Source organism: Colletes gigas, unplaced genomic scaffold, assembly GCF_013123115.1.
Source record: "Colletes gigas isolate AHSC1104 unplaced genomic scaffold, ASM1312311v1 Colletes_gigas_Sc00306, whole genome shotgun sequence".
NCBI lineage: Eukaryota > Metazoa > Arthropoda > Insecta > Hymenoptera > Colletidae > Colletes > Colletes gigas.
In genome coordinates, this window is record NW_025106927.1 from 1 (window position 1) to 11,777 (window position 11,777).

Below are 11,777 nucleotides of genomic sequence, written 5' to 3' on the forward strand. Positions count from 1 at the left end.
TAGGCATGCAGTGTTTGTTGTTACGGAATATTTCTTAGTGAATAAATAAGTAAGACTTTGGTAAACGTAGATTCACATAAATAAAATAAAATAAAATTAGGATTTCTAAGTAGATAAGCCATTTAGATGTGAGCCTACTGAATGGTTTTAGCGTGAAATAGCTAAGATATGTTTATGTGAGGGTGTGGGTAGATATTTAGTTATGGTTTATAGTATAGTATAGGTTAGTCTGACAAGATAAATAATAATAAATAAAATAATATCAAATAAATAATAATAGATAATAAATGAAATCAATGAAAATAAAACTAAAATAAACTATAAGGATATAAATATTTAAATTAAGAGCAGTAAAAATAAAAGTAAAATAAAATGAAACGCCGTTAAAGTATAGCGATATATAAGAAACGATGTATACACTAGGATGTGTGTGATTTTGTGTGAATAATACTAGTAGCCTGTATGTTGTAAAACCGTAAAGTAGAAGACTAAAGTGAGACAACGATAAAACTAATTGTGACAAATGTGCATATCATCGGCCGTGTGTGTAGTGTAAATGAAAACAACAGACACCGACCGCCATCTTTAGCCATCTTGGCTGGACGCCACGCGCGCGCAGCGCGATGACGTAGCGGCCCACCATAGGCTCAACGCACGCATCTCCCACCTCACGTCACTTCCGCCGGCCATGCTGCTGTATAGCAACGTGGTCCGGGCAAAGAAAAGTTATAGTCGGCCACCACGGCCCCTCCGCCGCACCACCCACGACCCGGGAGGTGTAGCGCGACCCAAAGGGTTTCGCGCCACCACCCCAACCCCCTGCCGAGTGCAGCAACGGCGTCGGGCCCACGGAAAAAAACCGACCTCACCCAGACCGGAAAGACAGTGGCTGTGATCGCGAGGTGAGACATACGTGCGCGTGTTACGTACCTTGAGTGGAAAAAACTCCAGGAAAGAGCTTTTCCACCGCCTACAGCCTCGAAGATCAGCTCGGTAAGTTCGCAACCCCTTACATTTAATAAACGGGTTTAGGGTATGCGAAAGTCCCGCTATAGAGTCAGTGAAATGAAAGAGATGACGGAGGAGCACGCACATGCGCAGTGTCGTCACATCGTCGCCCGCGCATCGTACGTCTCTTGCCATCCGCCATCTTTCCCTCTCTGTTAAGACCATAAAACTGTCATATTTTTTCTTACCCTGCCTGCCGATTTCTCTCCTCCTTCTTCTTTTGGTCCATCCCTGCTGTCCCGCCATCTCCGATCCTCGTCTATGTGGCTCTCCCCGTGTGTGAGTAGGGTCCTCTTACAAAAACACTGGGCATCCGTCCTGTCAAACTGACAATCTCAACCGTCACTTTTACTTTTCAGACGCCATTAAGCACCTCCGACCTATAAAAACATCTATATACGTTTTCCCGGCACAGGATTGTCCGAGATTTATCTCCGCACTGTTCCACTTCAGTAGAGCTTTCACTTCGTACACTTGAAAGGGGGGGAAAACTCTGTTTTCCCCACGAAATACACCCACTTGTCCGGAGCGCCGAAGGACACGACCGCACGCTCCTACGTCACACACGAGAGAGACAGACCTAACCCAGACCTAACCCAGTCCTAACCCAGACCTAACCCAGACCTAACCCAGACCTAACCCAGACCTAACCCAGACCTAACCCAGACCTTTGTACGTGGGGAAATCCTCATGGACACCCGCGGGCCCACCCGATGGGCGGGCCGGCGGGTAGTGCCGGACTCTTACCGGCTAAAACCCCACGGTGACCATCCTCAAGCGCTTGGCGAGGGACCGGGAACTCTAGTGAGACATCACAGAGTCCCTCGCCGCGCCGTGCCTTTTCAGGCCCTCCCCGGTGAGAGGCACTCCTCCCACCGCATTTCCACTCAACCGCAGGCGCCTGGTCACCAGCGCCCGCGGCCCCGTGACATGGGACTAAGCCGCCGGCCGCGGGGCCACGTTGGCCGCAGGACACACCCGCAGCCAACTGGCCAACCTGCGGCCTTAGGTCAAACCCGCGGCAAATATCCCATGCCCCAGTCCACTCACACACACATTCACACGCGCAACGCATTCATACCGGTGTTTGGTCCGCGGGAGCTTTCGCTCCGACCTCCGGGATGCCATGCGAGGATGCAGCCACCAGCCTTCTCAGGTTGATGACCCCATCCCCGCATCCCATCCCAGCGGCTGCCCCTATCCGCCACCTGGGGACGCGCCACGTAGGGGTTCACCTCCCCTGCCGCCTGGACAACCAAACGGGTGCGTGGAGACCTAACCCAGACCTAACCCAGTCCTAACCCAGACCTAACCCAGACCTAACCCAGACCTAACCCAGTCCTAACCCAGACCTAACCCAGTCCTAACCCAGACCTAACCCAGTCCTAACCCAGTCCTAACCCAGAGTTAACCCAGACCTAACCCAGTCCTTTTTTTTTTTTTTTTTTTAAGGCGGAGGGGAAATCTTCCATAAGACACCCCGGGCCAGGCCCGGGGTAGTGTCGGATTCCTACCGACTAAAACCCCTCCGCCGCACTGTCCCCGGGGCGGCATTGTTTAACACATTACTTCGCTCCCGGGGCAGTGGCCGCCCGATGTTGCGCGGCGGCAGCGACACCCTCTTCCTTCCCGGTGGAGCCACCCCACAGGTGACCCCTCCGAGGTATCCTCCTGCAGGCAAGTAGCCCACATAGGGGGGGTGAACCCCCCCCCATCATCTACATAACCACTACCCTAACCCGCAGGTTGAGGGTACGTGTCGCAATAATCCCCCTAGGGGCTCGCAGTATAAGGGGTAGCACCCCTTGGGCTCGCATGCCCTGTTCAGCCGACTGGCCTCGTCAATGTAACTCCACAAAACGATACGCACATAAAAAAACTAGATGTCCACTCAAAACATATAACATATAACATAATGAACGACAGGAAACAGGGTCGTAGGTACTTACATACACACATATATATATATATACCTACGTGCCCAAAACCTTACCCTCGTATTTCCGATGTCAGCATTGCCATCGGTATTATTTTTCCCCATAAGGTCCCGGAGAAACCTCCCTCCGTCAATTAGCGGTTTAGTTCTAATTGTAAAATCAGACTTTAAAAGGTGGGAGTATATAAAATTATAAAAATATAAACTGATGTAAGCATGGAAAGTATAATAAAATAAAATAAAATATGATATGAAGTAAATAAAATATATAAATATAGATAACAAACGTACAAATAAGATAAGCGTAACGTAAAAGACTAGACGGAATATGAAAGACTAGGAAAGGCAGAAAAGTACTATTTTAAGTTCACCTACATAGTGAGGATAAGATAAAGTATATAGTATATACTATGTACACGCCAAATCATAAAAGATGGTAGAGAAAATCACCACTCTGTTATAGTAACAGTTTACTTTAAGATCAAATAAAATAAAACAAAATATAAAGTAAAATAAAAATTTTGAGAGTAAGATTGATCTATCTTTATATTAAAATATGTAGAGTACAATAAAGTATGTATAAAACTAAGGTTCTATATGCGAAAGACTAGAAGAAAATACCAAAACTTGTATACCTAAAATACTAGAAAGACTGGAGGAAATATTGAAATTTTATAAATAAAATAAAATAAATAACATAAAATAAAAATAAAAATAAGACTAAATACAAAATAAAAATGAATATAAATAAATATAAAGGGATAAGATAAAATAAAAGCTAAAAATAGAATAAAAAAATAAGATGGAGTAAAATAATTAGACCAGACTAGACTGAGGAGTAGTGTCTATTTATCCCGGATATTTGGTGGGAATACTTATAAATATAGTAGGGCCCCTGAGCTGTAAAGTATACTCAAAGAATGCTGTGTGAAGTATATGTATATATTTGTTATGTCGTTTATAGTTTTTAATTTATTGTTTATTTGTACATACATGGTCTGATAGTTCAGTATAAAATTAGTAGAAAATTTGCAGAGTGTATGGCACTTAATAGGGGGGAATTTGAAACTATGGCTGAGATAGAAATTTTATTCTTCATTTGTTTTCATTTTGTTTTGTTTATTTATTTATTATCGTTATTTTCCTATCGATTATTTGTCTGCAGGGTACGTACAGGCAATATCCGGGTTTAAACCTCTTCAAGGTATAGTCATAAACATATCATGGTGTTATTATTATTCTCATTTCTCATTTTACATTTTATATATATACAGGGTGTCCCGTAAATAGTGTAAGAAACGGAAATGGGGGGTAGGTGAGACAATTCTAAGCAACAATTTCCTTTGCAAAAATGTCGGATGGGGCTTCGTTTTTGAATTATTAACGAAAAACACTGACCAATCATGGCGCTCGCCTTCCGCGCGCTCAGGGCCGTCCGACCTCGGAGAACCACCGCGCCGGGTAGGTAGCAAGATGCGCGTTGAAAATACATCGAGGAACGAGTACAAATAATTAAAAATACTACCACTGCAACTGTTACCTAATTCGTGAATTACTACGTAATTAGTACGTAAATTACTAAATGGAATTTACTTTTTATTAATTATTTGTATTCGCTGTTCCCAAGGAAGAAGGAATAAAATCTCGGAATTTTTAGAAAATTAACCCTTCGCACCCGAGTGACGCTTCTCGCCAGAGTGTTTTAAAATTAAAATAAGAATTATTATCAGAAAATTAAAATAAATACGGTAAGAACCATTTGTAACCGTTTATTATTAAAAACTGTACTGAAAAAGCAGACTGGATTTCTGCGTACCGAAACATTCCTCGAATGCAAAGGGTTAATAGAGAAATAATTGAAATTCGACTTACCCATTCACGGTGAATCATAAAAATTCGAATAGAAGAGTCGAACGCACGGTTAGCAGCAAACATTTGCGGCAGTTTTGCAGTAATAAAAAAATAACTCCGCCAGGGTCAACTAGCCGAAGAGACGTTTGGCTTTGTGCGATACACGGCAAAAGCATGGTCTGCACGTTCGCCGATCGCAGGTAATTCCGAATCGCGCGACAATAGGTTGCCTTACCTGGAACTTTTTCGGGGAGGGAAATGCAATTTGTCAGTCAAAATTTTTCACAGAACCTACGCGTTTCTGAACAGAAGCGGACGCACGCGATGGAACGCGTAAACGCAGAGTATTATCGTACGTTCTTCGTTTTCGCGGAGTCCAAGGGGAACGCGAAGAAAGCCGCCGACACGTATCGTCCCCATTATCCCAGCGAAAAGGAACAACAATCCTGAAGGGAGCAAGGTTCGAAGAAGCAACAATCCAGGAAGGAACAACAATTCAGAGAGCAACAACAATTCAGGAAGGAGTAACAATTCAGGAGGGAGCAACATCCAGGCACCGTTATCAACCCAGGAAGAAGCAACAATCGAAGAAGGGTGCAACGGAACGCATCGGTATGCGAAAGTGAAAAGTGAAAGTGAAAATTGTTAGTGAGCGTGCTGTGAAGTGTTTTCGGGGTGAGAAGCAGGTACAGTGACCGGGCTGGCCCATCAGCTGATTTTCGTTCGGGTCTTCGACCTTGCCGTGATCGACAGCGGTGCATTGGCCGGGCCCTATTGTCAGCGCAGTAGGTCAACTTGCAAATGAATGGGTAAGTCGAATTTCAATTATTTCTCTATTAACCCTTTGCATTCGAGGAATGTTTCGGTACGCAGAAATCCAGTCTGCTTTTTCAGTACAGTTTTTAATAACAAACGGTTACAAATGGTTCTTACCGTATTTATTTTAATTTTCTGATAATAATTCTTATTTTAATTTTAAAACACTCTGGCGAGAAGCGTCACTCGGGTGCGAAGGGTTAATTTTCTAAAAATTCCGAGATTTTATTCCTTCTTCCTTGGGAACAGCGAATACAAATAATTAATAAAAAGTAAATTCCATTTAGTAATTTACGTACTAATTACGTAGTAATTCACGAATTAGGTAACAGTTGCAGTGGTAGTATTTTTAATTATTTGTACTCGTTCCTCGATGTATTTTCAACGCGCATCTTGCTACCTACCCGGCGCGGTGGCTCTCCGAGGTCGGACGGCCCTGAGCGCGCGGAAGGCAAGCGCCGTGATTGGTCAGTGTTTTTCGTTAATAATTCAAAAACGAATCCCCATCCGACATTTTTGCAAAGGAAATTGTTGCTTAGAATTGTCTCACCTACCCCCCATTTCCGTTTCTTACACTATTTACGGGACACCCTGTATATATATATATAGCTAGAGTACTATAAAATGTAGAAAGGTGGAAAAGAAAAAGTAAATATGAGGTGAAAATAAAATCATCAAGATAAAACTGAGATGAAACTAATAAGTGAGAGTAAAATAATAGTAAAATAGAGATAAAAAGAAAGAAAAGAAAAGAAAACGAAAAGTATACAGTCAGACTCAAATAGTATTAAGGGAAGAAGAAATGAATAAGTACTTACTAGCATAGTTTTGAATAAAACAATATAATGTGTGTAATGTGTAAATAGGAAAAGTATTATTTGTAAATAAGATACTGTGAGATCGGGTGTGTGTAAACCAGGATACAGTAAAACAGTGTGAGCTGTGTTTATGTGGGAGACCTTTAAAGAGATAATATTGAAACTAATATCGATAATACTATTGGATGCATATAGAGTGAATTTTATAATTTATTTGGGGCCTGTCCAATAATAGTATTGTGAGAATACAATTTAGTATATACGACTAGGAATAAAAATGTGGTGATGAAATAAAATAAAGTAAAATAGAATAAAATAGTACTTGAGCGTGTAAAATGGAATAATGAAATAGAGTGAAATACATCGGACATCTTGTCGCGGCCTAAAAGAGGGGATAGAAATACTAAAATATAAGTTGAGTAAAGTGCGATAAGAGATAAAATAGAAAGTTAAAACAATAATTTAATGTGATCCTTGTCCTTTACGTGTATTGAGTTTCAATTTCCATACCGAAAAATTTATTTATAAATAACTCTCCACATGGTAATTTCTGTTCTTATGTTACCGGCAGCGGTAATACCCAGCGTCTCCACGGAATTAGGCCGTCCCGCTTGGGTATACCCCGGTCCCCACCGTCGGTAATTTACCGCAACGTCGCGTGAAGCAAGGAAATTCACCTACCTGTGCTTTGTCTGGTGCTGCCATCTCTACACCGTATGCTGCAGGTGGTGTCGTTTCCTCCTACGATGAACTTACCTTTGTTCTCCCATTTACCTTGGATCTATCTAGTGTGCATATTTCCCCGTAGATGCCCGTGGGATGCACCTTTTCGATAATCGGGTGTTACGATGGGATGGGATGAAGTGATATGATATAACAATATAAAAATAATATGAAAAGTAAAAGACTATAAGGGTGAAATGCCTATGAGGTATATTTACGTTGTTAAGTTGAAATGATGAAATAGATAATAAAATAAAATGTATAATAAAAATTCAGATGTAATAAAATATAAATATATTATATTATATTAATAAAAGATAAGGTAAAGTAAAAGAAAAATAAGAAAGGTGCACAAAAGTAAACTAAAGTATATTTAAAGATGAGAAAATAAACTGATAATATGGAAATAGACTGAGTCAGTTTGAAGTACTGTGTAGCTATGCTATAAATACTATACCACACACCACCGTACCATGCCGGACTTTCGTCCCGGATTCACACCAAAACAAAATTTAATCCCAATATTTAAATTCAAATTTAAATCCAAGTTCAAGACCAAATCCCAACCTAGCTCCACTCCAAATGTAGATTTTTCAGTAATAGGTGTTAGATGTTTTGCCAATTTGTCACGGCATGTATGTGAGATACAGTGTAGTACAGTACCCATTGGGGGAGAGGTCTATATGCATAGCCCCTGTGTGTAGATGCAGAAGTAGAAGGATAGGGTAAAATAAAATAAAATAAAATAAAATATATGAATGGGTAGGTAATAAAATAAAAGCAATGTATAAGATAAAATAAAGCTGAAATACCAGCCTAAAATGAAAATTCACGCGCTAGGTCCATGAATCGTAATACCTGTGTAAACTTTTTATTTATTTCTTGTGTGGTGTAGGGAAGGATATAGTAAAAACGCTATGATATGTGAATAAATAATAATTAATAAATAAAAATAATAATAGATAGATAAAATAGATAAATAAATAAGTGAATAAAATACGTCAATACATGCATAGTAAATAAATACATAAATAAATATAAATAAATAAATAAATAAATAAAATAAAATAAAATAAAATAAAATAAAATAAAATAAAATAAAATAAAAATATTGTTTGAGATTGAAGTGAACTGTAGAGATTTTCATTGAGATGCCGGTTATGAGAGGGTTCGCGAAAAATGACTATGGTGCAAAGTTAATTAAACAAGGTCTTTATTAACAACATTGTCCCGTTTGTGAAATACATAATTAATGAGCGGTACGTTAAGTAAGAGTTTTACACGAGCGGTTATGAGAAATGGCGATATTATTGATCGCCATTTCTGAGCGCGAGTGAGAATGAGAATCAACCGTTTATTACGAGTTTAAAACTCATAATACCCTTGCAATTATATTAATTGCAAGGGGTTTATGAGCGTGAGCCTTGATAATTTGTTGTGAATTAATTACATTGACCACAGTAGATTATGTGCGGCACAAAAGAACAAAGGAAACTACGATTGAAAAACAGAGCACACTTGTCGCGTTTGAGATTACGAACAAGACTGCCTTAATGGCCGCGCTCGTGGTCACCACGAGGTTTCGACCGGCCGGTAGCGAGATCGTTGCGCGCGCAGGTGGGCCAGCTATCCTGCTCGCGCACAAAGTGTGCCCGAGAGGTGCTGCCAATGAGCGTCGTGGTGGCCACGGCATGAGCGAAACATTGAAAGGAAACAAGGCACGTGCGTGTTGCTAAAAATGAGAGTTAATTCTCGAACATTCCGCCCGCCATCAGCCACTTGTGGCTGATGATTCCGCTGTTGGTAGGATGTTTTGGCGCCTCGTCCTTTCCAAGTTTTGAGAGTGAGTGGACCGGCATAGTCCATGCCGGTATGAGAGAATGGCGATGACGGTGTGACTCGAGAAAGAGGTAGTTGGCCCATCAGCTGATGGGCACGGATCCCCCTTTGGCGAGCACACGTCAAACACCGCAGAATATGAGCCTTGACTGGAGCTCTTCCTCCGATGATCCAGTAGGTTTGTCGAATGTAGGCGAGTGTGAGTTGAGTTCCACCATGAAGAGTTTGTTTGTGAGCGTGATCTATAATCAATTCAGACAAACGTGAGTGGCGAGGCAAAATAGCGGGATGTTTACCCTCGTAGCGGAGCTGAGAGTTTTCCAATCGTCCGCCGACTCTGATGATTCCCTTATCATCAATGAAGGCAGTCAGGTGACTGAAGGCATGAGATGAAGGCAGCGATGAGTGTGAGGTGAGCATCTTCATTTCATGAGCGAAGTAGATGGTCTGAGTTGCCCTGATCCAGAATTTCTGAGCATCTTCCAGATCACTCGGCGAATGTGAGGTATAGGCTGGTGAGCAGTGGACCCCTTTTAATTTTGCTATAAATCTGAAACAAATAGCAGTGATGGTGAGAAGTTTCTTGAGCGTTGAGTATTTGTGAATGAGATCCCACTGATACTCGATCTTTTGGGAGATGAGCGCAGTAGGAATACTTGGACGCGCTTCTAGTGCACATGAGGCGTCCTTGAGCTTCGGTTGTGATGGCCATGAGTCCTGGGGTTGAGTAAGCCATGGTGGTCCCGTCCACCATAGCTGATGATGTTCAAGCTGAGCAGTTGAAAGGCCTCGTGATGCGCAGTCAGCTGGATTCGATGTTCCAGACACATACCCCCAATGTGCCTCAGGTGTGAGTTCTTGTATCGCCAATACTCTGTTTCTCACATAATCCTTCCAGCGTGATGCGTGAGATTTGATCCATATGAGTGTGACTTGAGAATCCGTCCACAAGTGAGTTGTAGCAATGTTGAGATTGAGCTTCGCTTGAACATAGCTTGCCAGCCTTGCAAGCATAAGAGCTGCTGTGAGCTCCAGTCTCGGGATAGTGAGTTTCTTGAGAGGTGCGACCTTCGTCTTGGCGCACACCTGTGACGTCACCTTGAGATTTGTGGACGGTGAGAAGACCGTGATGTAGATCACGGCTGCCATGGCGAGCTGAGATGCATCAGAGAAACCGTGTATTTCCACCACTGAGTCTTGACAGGTGTTGAACCAGCGTGGAATTGAGAGTCTGGCCAGACTTGTGAGATCTTCTCTGAGGATGAGCCATCGTGCTGTGATGTGGGATGGTAGTGATTCATCCCAGTTGAGTTTGTGCAGCCATAATTCTTGCAATAAAATCTTACAGCGAATTATGACCGGTGAGAGGAAACCAAGTGGATCAAATATCTGTGCTACTTGAGATAGTATGAGGCGTTTACTTATCTTGGTTGGGGGTGAGAATGAGTCCTCCTTCGATGAGAATGTAAATGTATCCTTGAGAAAATTCCATTGCATTCCGAGTATTTTGGTTTTGCAGTCGTCCAATGAGAGTGATGAGCCTTGAGCATGAGCTTCAGGTGAGATGGCTTCGAGTAGCGCGGGGCAGTTTGAATGCCACTTAGCAAGTGGGAAACCGCCCGCGTTGCACAGACCTTGAAGCTGATGAGCGAGTTTCTTGAGATCTTCTGGTGAATCTGCTCCTCCAAAGATGTCGTCGACATATCTGGCATGAGTGATCGATGGTACGGCCAGAGGATAATGATGACCTTCATCCTCAGCTAATTGCAGCAATGTTCTGACCGCAAGATACGGTGCTGCCTTGGTACCGTAGGTGACCGTAGTGAGCTGAAATTGAGTCTCTTGCAGGTCCTTATCCACCCACAATATTCTTTGCAGATCCCAGTCGTCTTCATGCACTCTGATTTGCCGATACATTTTGGTAATATCGGTTGAGAATGTGTATCTGTGCTGACGAATCCATAGGAGCACGTCAGTGATGTTGAGCAGTAGGTTTTCACCAGTGTGCATGATGTCGTTGAGAGAATATCCAGAAGATGTTGAGCTTGAGCCATTGAAGACAACTCTCAGCTTCGTAGTCGTGCTGTCTGGTTTCAAAACACCATGATGAGGCAGATAGAAAGTTGTTGAGTGTTGAGATGAGCGCGATGATGCTCTCTTCATGTGCTGCAGATTCTCGTATTCCTCCATAAACTCTTGATAGAGGTGAAGATCTTCTTCATTCCTCTTGAGCTTGCGTAGAGTACGATTCAAACAAGCATGAGCGATGTTGTACGAGTTTCCCAACATGGTTGAAGGCAGTTTGAGAGGGATGCGCACGATGTATCGCCCATCCGGATCCCGCAAGTGAGTTGTTCTGAAGTGATCCTCACACTCTTGCTCTTTAGGGGTGCGTTGAGATTGGTTGGTGATTGGAACCTCTTCCTGTGTCCAGAATTTCGTCAAGAGATGTTGGAGAGACGATTCTTCTTCTTCTTGAGTTGAAACCTGGTGAGATGTGAGCGCTCGAGTTGATGCTGAGCCCACTGGTCCAATAACCAACCAACCAAAGATTGAGAGTTGAGCGATAGGCGTTGATGGTAAACCCTTGATGAGATTGGGCTTGATGACATGCCCGTAGGAATCTGCACCGATGATCACGTCGATTGAGCGAGGCACCATGAAGTCTGGGTCAGCGAGCTTGAGATTTTGAGATGAGGCCATTTTTGTTGATCCACGTTGGTTGATGGCAAGATGGTCGTCAATGTTGGAAGAACGTGAGCTCTGAGTCTCACTGATGCGTTGCT

General features: G+C 42.5%; 1 protein-coding gene across 1 annotated transcript; it reads right to left on the minus strand.

Moving 5' to 3' along the window:
* Positions 1-9,121: 9,121 nt before the first annotated feature.
* LOC122404403 lies at positions 9,122-11,694 on the minus strand (the record flags this gene model as incomplete). Its single annotated transcript, XM_043408338.1, has 2 exons — positions 9,288-11,694; positions 9,122-9,233 (listed from the first exon to the last, which is right to left on the minus strand). Coding segments are annotated over exons 1-2 (2,519 nt in total), but the record flags the coding sequence as incomplete, so codon positions are not given.
* Between the last annotated feature and the right edge of the window lie 83 nt (positions 11,695-11,777).